Genomic DNA, 20326 nt, shown 5'->3' on the forward strand with positions numbered 1-20326 from the left:
GAAGTTGACACCAAACACAAACATTGGCAGTGTGATCGTAAAGCAGAACTATACTAGTGAGGTTGCCCACCTTTGGGATGTTTACAGGATCTTTACATGTATACACTTTCAGAAGGCAGTGACATTGCTTTAAAAAAAACAAAGAAAAAAACCCTATTTAAATCAGGGTTTGCCTCTTTTCAGTTACTGCAAAAATGGCTGAATACACAACCTATTTGTAAGAGTGAATTAATTTGATGGGAAATTGTGTTTTTTTGAGTGGCAGAGAGTTGTTTTATTAGTCCACCAGAGGTCAATTTATTTTAACACAGATATGGAATCAACTGATTTCAATTCACACACCCTCATGTGAATATTCCTTCTTTGTTAATTTTTAAGTGGCCATCAGTAGTACAAGTACCTAGCATCCATCAAATTTTGACAGGTGCCCCACCCATTTGAGGTGGGACAAAGGGGTCAAGAATTGGCCTAGGCCCCTCCCACATGTGGTGGGGCTTTAGGGGTGATGTAAGGGGTTGGTGAGGTCACCATGGACCTATAGGAGGGGTCCATAGACACCGGGGTCCCCCATGACCAGAGCGTGGTCTCAGGATTGGCCCCTGAAGTGCCATGTCGCTCCGCAGCCCTGTAGACCAATGGGGAGAGGTTAGAGGGGTTTGGATACAAAATGGTTGGCTGTAGGGCATGCTGAAACGCCACAGCAGTTGCTGAAATGTCACAGCGGTGACTTTTGGCCCCTTCTGTGCGTGCTTACCACTCTTTCCAGAGACCGGCAAGGCTTTGAGAAGATAGAGGACATGGAAAACCAGCCTTCTGAGACAAGCCAAAAGGATCTGGGGAAAGTCAAAAGGTGCTTGTGCCCCAAAGGCTCCTACCAGGGGCTTGTGGGTTTTTTTTAAATGCCCCTGTGCCCCTTAGGACCCCCTCCTAGTCTCAGGGAGAGGGGGCCTGCAAGTCTGCAGAAGACCTGCTCGCAATTACCACAAAGCCAAAGCAGAAACCCAAAACACAAGAAACCCAGCCTGCACCCTGATATGAGGTGATGATGAGGAGGATGGGCTTGAGGATGGCTGTGTGCTGCCATTTTATTCAGATTTTGCTTGTTTGTTTGCTTGTTTGCTTGTTTGCTTATTTATTTATTTATTTATTTATTTATTTATTTATTTATTTATTTATTTATTGAACTTATATGCCACCCATTTAGACATAGTCTACTCTGGGCAGCACAAAAAAATATTAAAATAAAAATATTTTAAGGACTTGGATCATCTGACAGTGAATTTTGTATGGAAGATTAAGAAACCAAGAATAAAGCCTAGCTATTAAGGACTTGAAAGAAAGTGTGTGTGGGGGGGGTCAGGACTACCGAACTGGCTATTATACTATAAAGCTATGCCTAGTGTGGCAAAAATTTCAAGCACAAACCTATATGAAAATCCCAACATGAATAGCGCTTATAGAAGCAATTACTTTGAAAGTGCTGAATCAGAAAGGAGTGTTACTAACATATAAGAACAAAACATAAAAAATAAGCAAGAGCTATAGCTGGAATTAAGATTGACGGAAGAAAGATCAACAACCTCCAATATGCAGATGATATTACTCTGATGGCAGAAAGTGAGGAAGAATTAAAGAACCTCTTAATGAGGGTGAAATAGGAGAGTGTAAAAATGGTCTGAAGCTCAACGTCAAAAAAATCAAGATCATGTGGCCACTGGTCCCATCACCTCCTGGCAAATAGAAGGGGGAGATATGGAGGCAGTGACAGATTTTACCTTCTTGGGCTCCATGATCACTGCAGATGGTGATAGCAGCCACAAAATTAAAAGATCCCTGATTCTTGGGAGGAAAGCAATGACAAACCTAGACAGCATCTTAAAAAGCAGAGACATCACCTTGCCAACAAAAGTCTGCATAGTCACAGCTAAGGTTTTTCCTGTAGTGATGTAAGGAAGTGAGAGCTGGACCATAAAAAAAGCTGGCCACCGAAAAATTGATGCTTTTGAATTGTGGTACTGCAGGAGACTCTTGAGAGTCCCCTGAACTGCAAAGAGATCAAACCTATCCATTTTGAAGGAAATCAACCCTGAGTGCTCAGTGGAAGGACAGATCCTGAAGTGGAGGCTCCAATATTTTGGCCATCTCATGAGAAGAGAAGACTCCCTGGATTTTACCGATAGGAAAAAAACAGACCGGACTGCAAGATATCTGTGACGATTCTCAGTCCAGATGAAGTTATCTGGAAGTTGAGTCATGTTAACTGGACTTTTCTTATTAGGTTGAAACATATTGCTACTAATTCAGTTTCTTCAGTCTGAGGAGAGTTGATAGAAGACCCCTCCACATTGTTTTCACTTCTCCTTCATCTGAATAGTTAGATGGACAAAGGATGGGGGCGGGGTGACTGAAAATCCCTCTTCTGCAGTCCTTCTCCACAAATTTCTCCATCTAAGAAAAATGTCCTGGCGACATGTTGCCCTTCCATCCATCCCCAGAATGATCAGGACCAAACCCACCAGAAAGACCACTGTTATTGACTGTTAAAAACCCATGGCAATGGGTGGAGAAGGACCGCAAAAAGAAGGACTCACTCCCCATCCTTTGTAATCTAACGAGCCTGTTCAGACTAGGAGGAAGTGAAACCAAGATAGTGGATATATCAGGGATCTCCTGTCAACTCTCTACAGACTGAAGAAGCTACTTGGATGAGTAGCGAAACATTTCAGCCTAATAAAGAAGAAATCCAGTTGCCATGACTCAATTTACAGATTACCAGACTGCAAGGTTTCCCTGCAGACTGACACCAGTCAGTGGCAAACATTTCTCTCTCTGATGGCCCTTTTTAAAAACTTAAGCTATATTCCTCTTGTTCTGATCCCCATGATCCTTGAATCCATTACTTGACAAACCCCACAGACACAATTTACACTGATAGAGGCATTCACGCATTCCGATTCAAAATGACTCAGTTTCACAGGTGATTTAGAATAAATTACGTTCTTGTGGCTTAGTAAAATACCTCCCTTTCCAACCAAAAAGAAGCACATTTCTTGGGCAAAAGAATTCCACACTTCCCTGTGTGTCGTGTTATCAGAATTTTAAAAATAGATTTCAAACATGCTAACCCCAATTTAAAAATATTTTTCTATGCGTAACCACACCCTTAGTAGGCTACAACAGCTGCTGATTTTAGCTTCCCTTTCCATTGGCCACTTTGTCCTGTGAGGTCCCAGTCAGTGCCAGATGTCACTGGTGTTTTCTAGGCTATCCATGACCTTAAAAAGTCATGGGGTGATATTTCGTCTCATCTCATATTGTGACTATAGCTTTTGTTCTTTAGTACTCTAGGAGAGGGCAGGAGTGAAGCCAAATGCAAGAGATGGGGAAACATTATTTCCTTATGCTGGCCCCAAAACAGTACACTCAGTCACCTCCAGCACTGGAAGAACTTGTTCAAGGATGGCTGTGTTTGTTTATAAAAGGAGTACTCTGGATTCAATAAATACCGACAAAATGCACCATGTTCCTATATTAGAACTCACTGATAACAATGAGTGAATCTGAAGTAAGCTTTCATTAGCCTGAGTGGTTAAGAAAATGCAATGATGGCACATTTGATTTGGATTGTCTATCTTTTTCAGAACTGAATATGGAAAGAGAAACTGCATAGCTCAGAATCTAGGCTTTACTAGCATTCTAAAATATTGACATTTGTTCATTTTTAAGCAAAATCTTTAAAAACGTCTACATTTTTTTACATCAGTATTTGTAATGTATTTTTAAAAAATTATTGAATCATAAAATGCAATAAACCCATTCCACCTAGAATGACCGATCCCAAATTGTGAGATCAACATATTTTTTGTACCTGTTTACTTATATAACATATTACGCTATTTTTGAAACATGAAGAGCTGGGACTTAATGATACAAAGAGCTGAATTTTCAAATTGAAAAAAACACAATGAAAGAAATATGTGTTATGGTCACTGAAAAGATATGGGAAATTTACCATAAAAAGACTTCAAAATGCTAGTTTATGAGGTGATTCCAAGCAGTTTTGGCCCAAGGTCTCTAAATAAGTTTTATGGCTTTCTGGGGATTAGAATCTGGATCTCCACACTCCCGCAACCCAACACACCATGTCAACCACATTTTGATTTACATTCAGTCAATATATTTCAGAATTACATCTATAATAGATCTCCATTTCTCTATTCATAACCATGTTTCATATGCTTTAATACATTTGTGGTGGTGTCTTCTTTTTTATATTGTAAATTCATCAAACTTTAATCTCTTCATATGAAGCACATCTCAGTGAACATTCTTATATTTGTAGAATTGAATTTCAGTGACTTAGGATGTTTGGTTGAATGTACTGTACATTGAACCAAAATGTGTTTTTTGTAATATAGAGATGAAAATTGATTGATTATTTTCTTACCATCTTTCTTTTTTTCCTTTCTTTTGATTTATATTTCAGATATTTCTGGAAGCCCATAGATTTTATACACAGAGAGAAATGTTGGTAACACCTATTCTTATCTTTTTCTTTTCTTCTCTTCTTTTCTTTCTCTCTCTCTTCTCTTTCTTTTTACAAGTGGAAGGTGGGTGCAACTTTTTACTGAACCAAATCCTTGAGATACTACATGAACTGGCTTGCCAGCATTGCAGATAGTAGGCTTTTATTATGTAGTTCATGGCTGATCCTAGGCAACAAATTTCTCTCCCTGCAACCTGTGTCTAACACCAATATAAATATGTCACTGGAAAAAGATTAATGCAAACTTCTCAGATTAAGTTGAATACTAATTAGATTGCCCACTTCCATCAGCAAATGCTCCAACTCAATTAACAGCTTAATTTACAGTAATATGTTAGTGCCAACATTAGTGGTGTCAACTGGCAAGGACAAACATTCTTGAAGAGACTTCACTGGTATTTATTGGGAAATGGTAATGGTAGTGAGCCCTCAGGGAAATGGTAATGGTAGTGAGTCCTCCAATAAATACATCGTTCCTCTCTGGGGGAATGGAATTCTGCACACATGCAGCAAAAACTGGCTAAGCAGAATCCCGATTGGCTAGCAGCCGTTCAGACAAACAAGAAATATTTCAAAAATATGTTGAATTCCTAAGGTACAGTTTGACAACAACAAGAAAGGAGTTTTTATAAATAGCCTAATGAATGAAAATGATAAGTGTACATGCAGCACTTTAAAAAGAATAAACATGGGCCCTCTGGACAACAGGCTGCCATACTGGCAGCTTTCCATTCCCTGATACTAGACCACCTGAGGCCAGGGAATGAGTCCTTGTGATGCTATACAGCAGGTCCTTGGAAACAATTCCAAAATAGAGAGATTGTGTTTGTGTACATACATGGGATGGGAAAATGTGTATTTCCTTCATTCCTTCCCAACTATGTCTTTTTGTCCCCCTCCAGTGCTCATACCGTCACTGGGTTTCTAGCTGAGAACGGACAGAAAAGGGGATCCAGGCTTTAAGGCCACTTTACCAATAAATATCAAACATTCTTCTCCTGTAGCACTGCTCACCCAGAAATTTATATCCTTCTTTGGAGAACCAAGGAAGTATAGCAGTTCCCTGTGCCTTCAGTCATTGCTCTGAGACCTGGCAACTTGAAGAAGGGGCAAGAATGATAGTTGATACAGGATACCTGACACTTAGTTATAAACTAACCCTCTCTCTTTTTTTAACAAAATGAAATCTATCTTCACCAGTGTAGCCTGTGGGAAGGAGGAGGTTAGGCAAGATGCTTTCTGTAAGCCCTAGCTTTGGCCAGACCTACCTAGCCATCTAAGTCCTGAGTGTCCATTCACTTGCCCTTTTTCTGTTGATGCAATTTCAACAACCATTAAAATGAAAGGCACAACGTGGGATGCTGTTTGCATGTCCAGGGTGGATAGGTGAGCAGGCAGCAATAGTAAGGAGATGCAATAGCAGCAGCAGTAGCAGAGCCAGAGGTTCCAGAGGAGGACACTGGGTACCCACTGTAGCATGATCCTCTCAAGTGCCCAGTGATGCCTAGTCCTTAGTCTTCCTCCATGATTTGAAGAAACGGTTAAACATCCCAGTTACTTGCAACTTGTACAGCAGTCATGCTCCAGATGTTTCATCTTCATGGATTTGTATCTTAACTCTCTCTCTCTCTCTCTCTCTCTCTCTCTCTCTCTCTCTCTCTCTCTCTCTCTCTCTCTGTGTGTGTGTGTGTGTGTGTGTGTGTGTGTGTGTGTGTGTGTGTGTGTGTGTGTGTGTGTGTGTGTGTGTGTGTGTGTGTGTGTGTGTGTGTGTGTGTGTGTGTGTGTGTGTGTGTGTGAAGCAACTACTCAGTTGTAATATAGGAGGCTAATGCTACAACAGTTCTGTTGTCTTCTTCAAGCTTTGCAGTACACCTCATACTTCAGCTTTTTCCCCAGGTTCGTCCCACCTAAGCGTTCTTCAAATGTCAGGTCCATTTTTTCATTGTGGTCTTCATTAAAAAGGTTCTTCCAATCACTAACACCACCTGAAAAGAGTATATGGATTACTGCCCACCATGTTCTTATGCAATATGTTTTACCAAATGTACATATGCTGCTGCTGTGCCAGATTTGCCTTGCTCTGAGTATCCTTCCCCCCCCCCCCAGTTAATTGCCAGTTTGTTGCTATCATTGGTTTGTCAAGCAAAATCTGAGAATGCTAGTGAACTCTTTAAAGAACAAGTGAAGGGAAAGAAATTGCACGGACAATCTGAAATGGAAATGAGTGAGAGGACAGACCAGACATGGGGCTGAACTAAAACTGCTCAGAAAATGTTACAGTGGTGCCATCAAGTCAACTCATTGATTAGAGCCATGGATTCATTATTACTGGTGTCACTAAAGTTTGCAATTCCCTGGTTCAGAAAACAATTCCTAATATCTTGGTAGTTCCTGATGTTTGCATTCAATGTGAAAGGAGCAGGATCACCTGATAAATTGTGATAGCTGCTGTATTGACAGCATGGTGAAATTCTCCTCTACTCCTCCTACTCTCTTTCAGTCCTTTTTTTTCCTCATTGCCTCTAATGCTACAGTAAGAACTTTGAGACATCTAACTTTCTTGAGTACATCAGACAGTCTGCAAAGAGAAATATTTTCCACAGTTCCTGATGCCTGCGGCAAGGATAGAGCCTGAAGTGGCAAGCAGAAGCTGCATGTGACCAAAGAGAAACTGTGATGTTACTCATTCTAATCCTTATGGAATGGGAATTGGGCCGTGTTCCCTCCCAAGAATTGTGTACACATACAGAAGTCCTCACTCACAAAGGTTGTGAAATGCTGCCTAGAAGTACTGATCCTGACCCATATCAAGGCTATAATAATTCATTCATGAATGTTTGTTATATGCATAGGAGCCCCCACTGAGGTCGTTTATCCATTATTTTGGTATAATTCAATATGTTGGAGTGCCTGTGTCAAGGAGTTAGAATCTCCATTGTATCCCCCTCCAAAAAACAAGAGACAACTGACCCAGCACATAGGTGCGGTTACATGTTCTGTCATCTATACAGCAACACAATCCCAGAGTACCACTGAAAGGAGAGACTACTGGGGAATCTCTTCTGAGTACTTTTTACCTAGAAAATCCTGACAGGGTCACTGTAAGTTGGATTCAATTTGACAACACATAATTCTTAATTATGAGTGACTCACATGCGGAGGACAAAATGCAGACAACTGCTTGAGATCTTCTTGAGTAGAGAGGCATGCCTACATTTTTGTAAATCAAAATGGATTCCTAAACATGTGTTCTTTATCTGGAATCCTGTTGGGCACTTCCAAGTGTGAAACAGGGAAGAAGTCATCATGAGTGTTAATTGCCACTGATTAAAGGCAAATCACTGCTGATTAAAGGCAATTCTGGTGCACATGACTCATACACAATGCAACAGAGACACATGCTCTCTGAAATCACAAAAAAGGCCTTTGAGCAGGAGCAGTTTGCTATTAATGATGATCCCATAACTGTTTCACACATGGAGCTGTGCTGCAACAGGATTCAAGCCATTTTCAGCTTTGTAAACTATAAAACTCCAGAACAGTTTTGTAGTTATATTTATGGATCCAGTTTGCAGTTATACGCAATCCAATCTGTCAAGAACACATATTTAGGGATAGGAGAATGCTTGTGGAAATTGTTCTAAGTTTGCAGTACCCAGAATATAATGGCAGCAATGTCTGAAATTTGATAGAATTTGAAGATCTTTGAAAATATACCTTTGCGAAAAAGAACATTGCCAAGTGCACCATGTGTTTTTGCAGAGTTTTCTTTCATAGCCTGGAAGCTGCTTCTGTCTACCACTCCTTGAATCTCTTCATCATTTAGATGCAACTCCAAGAATTCACTGATCCGTTTCACTCCCAGTGTCCTATCCTGAAAGGTACAAGTAAAATATAAATATTAATTGATTTGTGGTAAGTTTTTTCTTAAATATCACGGATGCAAGATACATACATATGACCAGCATCACTCTTGAAAAATGCTGCTGGTAGGAGCTACAATTTCCAGATATTAACTGAATCATATAATGATGAATCAGTTTAAAAGGACTTCTTATAAACATCAGACAGCATGTCATACTTGCTCTATGTCACCTAGATATCTGGAAAGGAGAAAGCATGCAGGGAGATGCTTCATATGACATTGCAAGTGTTTGGGTTTCTGTGAGTACTAGAACTGGGCAGACGATCAGGGAACATGTTCCTGGACATTATGATCTCCGTACTTCAGGGATCCATAGAAAAAAGTGCAGGACACTCTCCACACAACATTATGCTCACCTCCTTCAATTCTTCATAAGTGATTGTCATGATATTTTTGTCATCGGCATGCTTGTTCCATTCAAAAACATAGTCAAAATAAGAGCCCCAGGGCACTATAAATAAACAAAAGAATATAAGGCAGCTATTAAAAGGAGAAGACTTGAGGTATTGGATATACAATACTTCTACATTACATGTACAATAATGTGTGCTAGGTAGAAGTATATGTACTTCTTGAAAACTTAGTTATTCATGGCCAAACGATACATCTCAGATAACCTGTACTTAAAACAAGGAATTCCTTAAGTGCTGAAAACATCTAATTGCCACAGCCGGAGCTTTCCATATTACCCAAAACATGCTAATTACATGGGTTTGTTTATGAAAGATCATCTTGAGATAAGGACAGGCTTTGTTGGTGTGTTTGCTGAGTCATAGAGGTCTGCCAGAATTGCAACTTCAGCATCTGATGGTGAGCTATCTATAAAGATAGAATCATAGAAAAAATTGAATTGGATGGGGCTTGTGAGGCCATTGAGTCCAACCCCTGCTCTGTGCAGGAAACCAAATCAAGGCAGATCCGATAGATGGCTGTCCAATTTTCTCTTGAATGCCTTTAGAACTGGAGAACTCACCGACTCCCAAGGTAAGTGGTTCCATTGTTATACTGCTCTAACCGTTAACATATAGTTTGATTCTTAATCCCCGTTTCCTACTGTCACACACCTTTCTCTTTTAATTACGCCTTCAAAGGAATATAATGTAAACTGCAGTGAAAAACAAGGAGGTGGCTGGCTGCCAACAGGATTAATACCAAAATGATTTCACTGAGAAACAAAGCAACCCTGGGGGAACACCATGATTTTTAAAAACTACAAAAGAAAAAAAAATGAAAGACCCCAATGGTGGCTATTCTCTCCATCAGTGAAACCTCAGGCTAATGAGGACTAAATATGGTTAGTTATCTTCAAGAGTCACAGAATGTTAAGAACATAAGAAGAGCCCTGCTGGATCAGGCCAAGGGCCCGTCTAGTCCAGCTTCATGTATCTCACAGTGGGCCCCACCAGATGCCTCTGGGAACACACAAGACAACTAGATACCTGTCTCCTGATACCCCTGCCCTGCATCTGGCATTTGAAGGTACCTTCCTTCTAAGCCTGAAGATTATACATCCCCATCATGGCATGTAACCTGCATGGCTTGTCAACTGGAAATGAAATACAGATAATTGAAAGAAGGTGGAATGGAGTGGCCTCCTGAATCTTCTTACAGGTTACAGCAGCTTAGGGGAAGACATGGCTGTCTATCTGGATAGGAGGTTGGACTCCTGAATTGGAACAGTCGTAGTAGAAGGCAAGGATACACTGTAACACTTTGTTGTAAGTTTCTCTATTCAATATCAGTAGTGGACACCTTCCAAATGTCCATGGGCTATTTGGGACTGTACTTCTGTTTTGTTGTTGTTGTTTGTTTTACTTTTAATAGTCCTTGAAGCTAAAACAATTCTGGGTAAGGGGAAAATAGTATAAAAAGAGCAAATTGCAGGCTCCCCATAGATTGTGGATGACTCATGTGCCATTGGATGGGCACAAATAGGTTCTTGTTGTTGAGTGGTCCACGAGTCCAAACTGGGGATTTAGGGGCACTGACACCGCATGGGGCCCACAGATTGCAATTTGTCCACTCCTGCTCTGTATCGTATCAGCAACAGAGATATGATTTGTTTGGCAAAAGCAGGCTGGTCAAATCATCACACTGGTTCAAATCATCTCAGTAGTCTCCATGACTTTATAAGTCATGGATACCAGGACGTTTTGTGCCCAGGTGTTTTCATAACAAGTTCAGGGTATTTAGGCCAGAAGGAAACTTACTTTCTCCTTTCATAAAATCTGTGAAGAATTTATCCCAGCTGTTGTAGGAGGGAAGAGGAGTCAACCCATTGGTAAAATGGTAAAAAGATGTAGCCACATCTTTTGGATTTCTAATGAGCAGCAGGATCTATAGGTAAAGAGCATATTTATAATGATTATAAAGCTGCTTTTGACAAAACTCCATTAAAATAACCTTATACGTATAGTGTCAGAGAATAGGTATAGGAATAACCATCAGACATCTTAATATTTCTGAGGTATCACCCTATTTGAGGGGAATGACAGGTAGCTGCTTTTAGACAAGCTTCTCCCTGATCACTCTCTTCCAGCCTTGTTGGTCTTCTTTGTTTGTACTTGGCAGAGGTAGCAATAGCAGCTTCTCCTGCCACTGCTAGAAGAAAACACTGAGGTCATGTAGCCAAGTCTGCAAACCTACAGCATATTAGATTTAACTATTTGCCTTTTCTAAATTTCACTAGCAGCAAGCTGAACGTATGAAACATTGGCCTTTTTGCCCAATGCAGCCAATGAGGTAATTTGGAATGTGGAAAGTAGTTATGCTGATGGCTAAAGAATCTACCCTTGTTTGAAATGTAAATGAAACAAAACAAAATGCATCTACTTATTTTATTTGGTCAGTGAACTACTTGAAGGGTTAGTAAAATATACTCAAAGACTCAAGAATTCACGTACCTTGGCTTTGCTCTTAAAAACAGACACAGGGAGATTTTGTGGAAGAAGATGTGTAAATATAACTCTTCTTGAAGGTAGATTTGCCATCCTCTTTAATAAATTGGGTGGTGGGGGCAGGAAGGGCACAGACAAAAGAAATGATGTAATAAAACTTTAGACATTTACATTTTTAAAAAAGTATATTTTTACTCCCCCTTTCTCCTTAAAAGGACTTGAGGCAACTTACATCATTTAAAAGATGCAAGTCCTATTGAATTCAGTGGGACCTATCCCCTGATAAGTGTATTTAGGATCGTACTTCAAAAGTTTTTAATGTAGATTTTCAAGAAAATCTCATTTATTTGGGCCTTTACTGGGAAGGAGGGAGCGGGGGGCACAAAGTTGCATCCCAAACTGTTCATTGTTCCCAGGTTTATAGATATTCACTTGAACACACCTTAGGCTCCCCATTCAGATGAGCCAGTACATGTCGGGGCCCTGGAAGGAGAGCTCACACGATGTTGACTTCCATATTTAAGCCCATATGAGTTGTACCACATACATAGAAAAAGATGCTACCTTAAGGAAAGGACTTAATCAAATACCTCTCAATGTCCCCCTTCACCAAGCAGCATCAGAAACCTTTTCACATTGAGTATGAAATGAAGGTCTACAGAGTGCTTTACAACGGCATTCAGCTAAACATGGGTAGGGAGCTCTCATGATTGGCAACCCTGATATGAGAAGACAGCCTTACAAGTTACAGGAGCTCACTAACCGCACTCAGCAAACACATTTAGAAAGCCCGCTGCAGATTTTTGTACTCAGTGTGCAGTGATCTAGGATACTTCCAAGTGTGTAGGAACATATGGTGACAGGATGTATATACAGGCCCAAAAGCCTCACCACACATTGTATCACTCACATAAGCAGACAAATGCCTGTATAGAGCTTATTCCATTTTGATAGAAGGGCTTTGTAGAGACCGTGGGCCTTTAAGACAGAGAATTTGTTCTCCTTAAAGTAATGTGTTCTACACTGATTTTTAGCAATATTTTTCTCACCATCCATATGATTTATGTTTAGTATTGCTTTCTAGCAGGAGCAGAGTTTAGCACTATTACACTTCTCACTTGAAGCTGATGTCTGTGGTCAGAGCTTCCTCATTGGAAGCTTTAATAAGCACTCCATACAAAACAAGACAAGCCAGTTCAAGCAGAGAAGCCCCAGTAAAGAAGTGGATTCTTTAAAATGTCATAAAGAAAGGTGGCATTCGTAAAGAACTGCATTTTAAAGAGAGGTTTGGACAAAAATCCCATTCTGTGCTCCATGAACTTAAAGTGCTAGAAGCAGGAGGGAAAATGGTCCATTCAAAAGACACATGTTCCTACTTGCAAAATTTGATTTACAGCTCAGGAGACCAAGATAACTTTAGTTCAATTTTAGTTCATTTTTACATATGGAACATTACTGACCACACAGGCAGACTGTGGATCAAATATTCACTGGGACAGTTCAATAATCCTTTTCACAATGTTAATCATACTAAGTAGTATACATCCACCTGATATTTCTCAGCATCACCAACTTCAAGATATGGAAACTCTTCCAGTTCCTCATCGTCCAGGTTTTTTGACTCTTCACTGTTCTTTGCAGCCGTCATTACTAGATCAGTTAAGATCTGACCAACCCAGTTTGTCCCTGAGAAAATGATGGGGAGAAGAGATTGAAAATAAGAGAGAGGATGACTAACTCTTGTCAAACTGCTACAGTGATCTGTCTGAAAACAGATTGCTAAGGCATAGGGGAATGCTCAGTAAATAATCCAAAAATCACATACTACACAGGTTGCCCATATAAAATTACCTCTGACACAGAAGAAAAGAATTAACAGTTTTGAGTACTGATGACTGACACTACAAAATCCCAAAGTATGGGATTTAATTCACAGTGTTATCACATCCCTTTACATACTTTGCAGTGCTTGGAATCCAGATATTTGCTTACTGGGCTGTGTGAGAGTGATTTTATCTGCAAAACATTTGCAAACACGTCTCGCTGGCTGATCAAAGGAAAGGTTCTGTTGACTGGTAATGTATAGATGCAGTGGCAGTGGCTGAGGGGTCAATATTCTTCACCAACATCATTATCACAAAGTGGGCCTTAATATAGCCTCAAGACTGTATTTTGTCAAGTAATTGGATTTCTGTCCATGCAACACATTGGCTTGTCCTCCCTTCTCTCCCCATGCCTCTCACAGTGCTTTGGAGGGTTATCCAAACCTCTGGAGCAGTTTTAGAGTATGCCTCATAGAAGAGGAAGAGGGAGAGAGAGAATAGAGTTTGCAGTGGTGTTCATGTTGCTTGCTGACAGACTCAATTGCAGACAATGGTATGTTCCCTACCCACCTTTCCAATTCTCCCCAAGCATTGCTTAAAATTATTTTGAACATGGCATGTATCCATAGTAAGCAAAAGGCATTTACCAGACTTGGGATATCCTGCTAGAAAGACATCATCATCCCTTGCTTCGAAGGACTCAAGCGCTTTGAAGACTTCTGGGCTGCAAACAGTAGCCGGGTACAAAATCCCCTTGTAAGAAAACATTAGCTCTTCTTGTGCCATTTGCACACTGTCAGCCATTGCCTTGTCTATCAGGGCAATAAACTTCTTCCGTTGTGTTGACATATTTCCCTCCTGTTCAGCTTGACTTTGCCCTTGAAAACACTGCCAGGATGCAAAAGGCTAGTGTCTGCTTTTTAATAGGGCTTATAAGTGAGCAGAAAGTCAGGTGAAGAATGATGTCTCTGTATAGGATTCCTTACAAAATGTTCCCAATCAAAGTGATTTTAAATAAGCCCATTATCTTCATTTAGTATCAGATCAACCTTTATAATGGGAAAAACAAAAGATGTGATACCATCCACATCTGAAAGGCCTATCTAATTTCAAAATGTCATGCTCCCTCCCCACCCCACAAAAAAGTGCAATTGAATTACAAAGTTGTTGGTTCACTTGCATAATAGATAACACAAAAGGAACACAGATACCCATGATGAAGTACACCTGTTTATAAAAGCTGGATTTCTTCTTATGTAAGAAAATCATTGCTGAAGGAAGAGGTAAAAACCTCAGACAGTAAATTTATCCCACTCCCTCCAGCCTGTTCGCCCCAGATGGCTTGCACCATATCCTTAAATATCCTCAGCCAGCATAGCTCAGAGGTAATGACAGAGGAAAGTTTTATACACAATAAGAGGAGCAGAGCAAGCAGCTCTAATGGGGCTGAATAATAATCTTCATAAAATGTATGAAGGAAGGTAAAGGTAAAGGTTCCCCTTGACAATTTGTCCAGTCATGTCCTACTCGAGGGGGTGATGCTCATCTCCATTTCCAACCCATAGAGCTGGCGTTTGTTGTCTGAAGACAATCTTCCATGGTCACGTGGCCAACATGACTAGACAGGGAGTGCCGTTTCCTTCCCACCATGATGGTACCTATTTATCTACTCGCATTTTGCATTTTGCAAGCTTTCGAACAGCTAGGAACTGGGACAAGCAACGGGGGCTCACAGTCACGTGGATTCGATCTTACAACAGCTGGTCTTCTGACCTTGCAGCACAGAGGTTTCTGTGGTTTAACCCACAGCGTCACCACATCCCTCAAAGTATGAAGGAAAGCAGGCCCGAAAATCACGCAATCTCTCCAATGTTTATATACGAATTTCAGGAGTGTGGAAAACAAACAAGAAATTGAAATCTTTGTTCAGGAAAATAAATACAAATTGATAGGGATAACTGAAACTTGGTGGGTTGGCTCCCATGGAACTCCCATGGCCTGAATATGGAAAAGGATATAAAGAACAGAAAGATTGAAAGGGGCACAGAAATATAAGAGGATGAGTTTGCTAATCCCATTGAGAGCATCTGGATTAATATAACGGGGGCAATAAACAAACAAACAAACAAACATGGTAGTTGGAATCTACTACCAAGTGGAGAATCAAGGAGAAGGTCCAGATGAAAACTTTGAAAAATAAATGGCAAGAATTTCAGAGGGGCATGATGTAGTAATAATGGGAGACTTCAATTATCCTGATATCTGTTGTAAGGCAACTTCTGCTAAACATGGTCCTTCCAAGAAATTTCTGGTTTGTGTTGCTTATCTATACTGAAGTAAGGGAAAGACACCATATTTAGGTAAAAGATTCTAAGTTTACCCTTTCTGAAACAATGACCACTATCCTCTTCTACAGCTTCACAGACATGGAGTGAATGACATGACTGGCAGTCACAGATTGCATCTAATTCAATACATTTTTTTAAAAAGGGATGTGTATGACTCATAAATCAATGAAATGAAGTCATACACACCCTATTTCCTTTTAAGGGGTTCTCTAATTAGCAGCAGTTTTCCTTTCCCAGTGACATCATTCCCACTGTGAAAGTCCACAAAATAATACTGGCCAATATCTCCTTTCTCTAGCTAGAGCTACCTCAAGGCCTGCTACTAAATCCAGTTTACGTTCACTGTGAGCAACATGAATCAATGCTTTCTTTGAAGTTTTGCAATGTGCCATTTCTTTCAATTTCTGGCAGTTCTCATAGGCTTTTCAGCATATGTGGGATGTTCAATAAATGGTTGTTGTGGGTTTTTTGGGCTCTTTGGCCGTGTTCTGAAGGTTGTTCTTCCTAACAAGGAAGAAGGAAGAACAACCTTCAGAACATGGCCAAAGAGCCCGAAAAACCCACAAGAACCCGGCCGTGAAAGCCTTCACGAGTACATTGTTCAATAAATGGTTTACCATCACCAACCCCATCCAGTGAGTTTCCATGGCTGAGTAAGAATTCAAATCGAGATCTTTTTCTGAGTTCTAGTCCCTCACTATATCCAATATCACATTGGCTCTTATTTGAACTATGAAAGCTTTATTTTCGTCCCTATGGTGCCCCTGCTCTCAGGGAAGTCTGAGGTTTGTATGAAATGACATTCTTCTCTTAGCTCTTTTGACCTTTTATTTGAACTAAGATTTTAAGGATTCTTTATCAGATGTTCTCAAATTCCATGTTATTTGTTTGGGGGAGGTCTGTTATAATTCTGACTATAGGAAACAAAAGAGAGAAATGTTTTGGCACATACACGCTTGGCCTTTTGAACATCTGAATAATATTTAAGCCTTGTTACATCACTATAGCATCTATTAATCCCTTGTTTAGCAGGTTTGAGATGAATGGTCATTGAGAAATGTAAAAGGACATTACCATTCTTTTTCAAAGTTACATAAGCTCTGTGGAACCACAAGATGAGGGTTCAAGGGTTAACAAAAGTCAAAAGCAACTTGGAGGAGTTGAGTTACAATTTACGGCTGATAGATTTATCCAGAAAATCAAAGTTTTGCTATAGGATCTGGTACCTCTAAGATGGCCCTTGATATGACCATATTGTGCAAATTGCCCTAAGCAGTTTACAATATATAAATAAATCATTAAAAGAATCTAAAATCAGTTCATCTTCCAGTGATACAATGCAGTTAGGTGCACTACCTAATGTCTCTTTAATAACATTTTGTGGCTTTTCCTCTACTGATATGTTCATTGTCACTGAATTCCAACAAGACAGTAGACTTCTGGCTTTAAGCCATCAAATTTGTAAATTAAGCCTGTGCTCATCTACCAACTATCAATAGCAAAATACAAATTTGCAAGCTACAGGCTATGTGAAAAGTTCCAGCTGTGACAACCAGGTCTTTCAATACTTAAGAAATTTCCTGTTGTAACAGTGGGTGGGTTATGTATAACCCTCCATGGCTCATTACGTGAGATGAGGGCACCCCTCCCCTATTATCAACGATGACGGCAATATATAGCGTCATAAGGTAGCTTTACCTTGTTTAAATCATGCTGCCTTGAATCTTTCATTTTAGAAATATGTGTGAAATGTGTATTCCTGAAGCCCATTTATAGGTACTTCCCCTCTCTGTATTGCTTAAATAATGTTTTCAGTGGTGAGTCAAAAGTCCAGATCTTGTGAATAATGGCAGATAAGTTACATAGGATATGTCTGCCATTGTTTGAAGTACAGAGTAGATCATAGACAAACCTTTGCCTATAGCTAGCACATGCATGAAATATATCCTTCCTGAATATCTAAGGCTGAATTGCAAGCTTTTCACATCAACAGTGTGATCAGAGGAGGGAATAGATCACATTGTGGACTGCCTGTGCCCAGAAAGCATGTGACATATGGGGAATTGTGCTCCAGCACAATCTCATGTGTGCCCAAGCTGGACCTTTTTGGTCCAGTTGTGGAGCTACTAATTTTTGGGTGCCAGGTTAGAACAATTCCTAAACAAATGGAAGGGTTGTTTTAAGGGAGATTTTCCTTGCAAAATGCCCTTTCTAGTGTGATGAGAGGTGTACCTTTCCCACTGTCTAACCATACCCTACGTTTAACAAAAGGCAGAACTGCAAAAAGAATTTAAGAGAACAGATTTCATTTATCATTACAACAGTTCAAATCAAGTACCGTAGTAAGTCACAACTAAAGCATTCCCATTGAATCACTGGGGATTTGGTGAATCAACTCCTCCATAAGTTCCACGGATTCAATGGGACTACTCTGGTGGTGACTTACTACTGGATTTCAGCCACTATCATGTGGCAAGACATGTCTGGAATGAAAACACAGTCCACCTTTGCCCTACAGCTGCTGCAAACCTTGACATTTAGGCTAGTATGCTGAGACGGTGATTGAACGAATGTATCCCCAAGGTGTGGAAAATTCCAGAAGCAAAAGGATCTCCAGAGAAATCTATGTTATGAAGCCTTGCTAACCTGAAATTGCCAGAGAGATATATAAATGGCAAAAAAAGATTCCCCATAAACTTTGAACGTTGTGGTGGTATATGCACTTATTCATATAGTCCGTTATTAAAAGTGAGTTTTCATGGCCTGGTGGGGATTTGAAACCAGCCTTCCGGCATTCTAGTCAATCTCTCTATCTACTATGCCACTGTGGCTCTTATGCTAGACCACCTAAAAAGAGTAATGGCCAAGTATTTGCTTCCCAGGTTTTCCCTGAACAGACATATTTGTCTACAGATAGATAAAATTATTTGCTTTGGACATTGTCCATCCAAATCTGGAAAGCAATGATGGGAGGGTGAACAAGACTATCCTCATAGGCTCTTCTATTCACTACTTGTACCTTATGGGTGTATATAATTACACTGCATAAATAGGCAGAGGTGTGAAGCAATTGAATACAAAAGCTAGATTTAAACATTCAAGACATTTGACGTTTATTATATTATAGTGGCATTCATCATTTCCTGAGAACTGTGGGAATAATACAGAAGGAGTGTCGCCCTTTGTGACTATTATGTAACAGTACAGTTCTGTCCAGATGTAAGTCACCTAAAGTTCAGTGTGGCTCACTCAATGTGTAATGCTGCACAGCTATAATGTTCCATATAATCTCCAGTTTCTACTGGCACAAGCTAATGATCACCTTAGTGAAAGCAACTGGGCTTCCACTTGTACAAAAAAATAGTGAATACCCCCTGCACAAACAGCAAAGGAGTAATAACTATGCATGCAATGGGCTGTTGTGCCTTGGGCAAGCAAGCACAATTTTGGCCATTAACATTAAGGAAATGTGATATACAGAAAATCATAGAGACCCTTTTGATTAGCATGATTCCTCATGATGGAAATCTACAAATCATGTGGCAAGACATGACTGGAATGAAAACACAGTCCACCTTTGGCCTACAGCTGCTGCAAACCTTGACATTTAGGCTAGTATGCTGAGACAGTGATTGAACGAATGTATTCCCAAGGTGTGAAAAATTCCAGAAGCAAAAGGATCTCCAGAGAAATCTATGTTATGAAGCCTTGCTAACCTGAAATTGCCAGAGATAAATGGCAAAAAACGATTCCCCATAAACTTTGAACTTTGTGGTGGTATATGCACTTATTCATATAGTCCTTTATTAAAAGTGAGTTTTCATGGCCTGGTGGGGATTTGAAACCAGCTTTCCTGCATTCTAGTCAATCTCTCTATCCACTATGCCACTGTGGCTCTAATGCTAGACCACCTAAAAGAGTAATGGTCAAGTATTTGCTTCCCAGGTTTTCCCTGAACGTAGGTTATAAACAGTCATATTTGCCTACAGATAGATATGCATGCAATGTGCTGTTGTGCCTTGGGAAAGCAAGCACAATTTTGGCCATTAACATTAAGGAAATGTGGTATACAGAAAATCATAGAGACCCTTTTGATCAGCATGATTCCTCATGATGGAAATCTACAATAAACAAAACAAATAGCTTAATGCAAAATTTAACTAAACTGCTATAACCAATACCATAACGAACATACCCTCTAACTTTCAGCTCTGCCTCTCTCTCTCTTTGCTCCTGCACAACTCCGCTCCCCACACACACATATGGTTCCGTTGCAACTCGCACCTAATGCAATCATGTGTGGAGGGGGAAGACTGCTGCAAGGGAGCATAAACATCCAGTTTAGAGGGAACCTTAACCACAACCCATATGTATTTACTACTAGCACTAATGATAATGATAATGGTGTGCTGACAAATCAGATCAGACTTATAGTGATCCTTTTCAGGATTTTCTGGCTATTGACTACTCAGAAGTGGTTTACCATTCCCTTCTTCTGTGGGCATCCTGTAACTGTGCAGCTTGCCCAAGGCCACATCTTTCAGTTAGGACTGAACTGTTTGCTAAATTCTTGGATGCACAGTTGAGAATAGAACCCCCAGCCTCTGATTCTGCAGCCAGATGCCTAACTCACTGAGCTATCCAGCCAGTTTATGGTATATACTCAGATACATATACACACCAAAACATGGAAAACTTCTTCTCTAGAATCTGAAGAGGTGTCATCAAACATTTTTTTTCCTAAGTTCTGAGACACACAGGCAAGCACGCCCAACCCCTCATATTTC

At 40.1% G+C, this 20326-nt stretch overlaps 1 protein-coding gene across 1 annotated transcript; it reads right to left on the reverse strand.

Moving 5' to 3' along the window:
- Nucleotides 1-4451: 4451 nt before the first annotated feature.
- LOC110087846 (sulfotransferase 6B1) lies at nucleotides 4452-18908 on the reverse strand. The gene is made up of 7 exons (XM_020809776.3): nucleotides 13839-18908; nucleotides 12918-13054; nucleotides 11375-11464; nucleotides 10682-10808; nucleotides 8828-8922; nucleotides 8264-8420; nucleotides 4452-6531 (listed from the first exon to the last, which is right to left on the reverse strand). The coding sequence occupies exons 1-7, from the start codon at nucleotides 14038-14040 to the stop codon at nucleotides 6401-6403; spliced, it is 939 nt and encodes a 312-aa protein (XP_020665435.3). The 5' UTR covers nucleotides 14041-18908; the 3' UTR covers nucleotides 4452-6400.
- Between the last annotated feature and the right edge of the window lie 1418 nt (nucleotides 18909-20326).

Source organism: Pogona vitticeps, chromosome 1 (assembly GCF_051106095.1).
Source record: "Pogona vitticeps strain Pit_001003342236 chromosome 1, PviZW2.1, whole genome shotgun sequence".
Classification (NCBI taxonomy): domain Eukaryota; kingdom Metazoa; phylum Chordata; class Lepidosauria; order Squamata; family Agamidae; genus Pogona; species Pogona vitticeps.

Bases quoted from the DNA above. Each gene is read 5' to 3' on its own strand.
- LOC110087846 (XM_020809776.3), bottom strand. From the start codon at position 14,040: ATGTCAACACAACGGAAGAAGTTTATTGCCCTGATAGACAAGGCAATG. The intron at 13,055-13,838 runs GTAAATGCCTTT...TCATTTTCTCAG, and splicing joins AGCAGGATATCCCAAGTCTG to GGACAAACTGGGTTGGTCAG. The intron at 6,532-8,263 runs GTATATTTTCAA...TACTCTTTTCAG, and splicing joins CAATGTTCTTTTTCGCAAAG to GTGGTGTTAGTGATTGGAAG.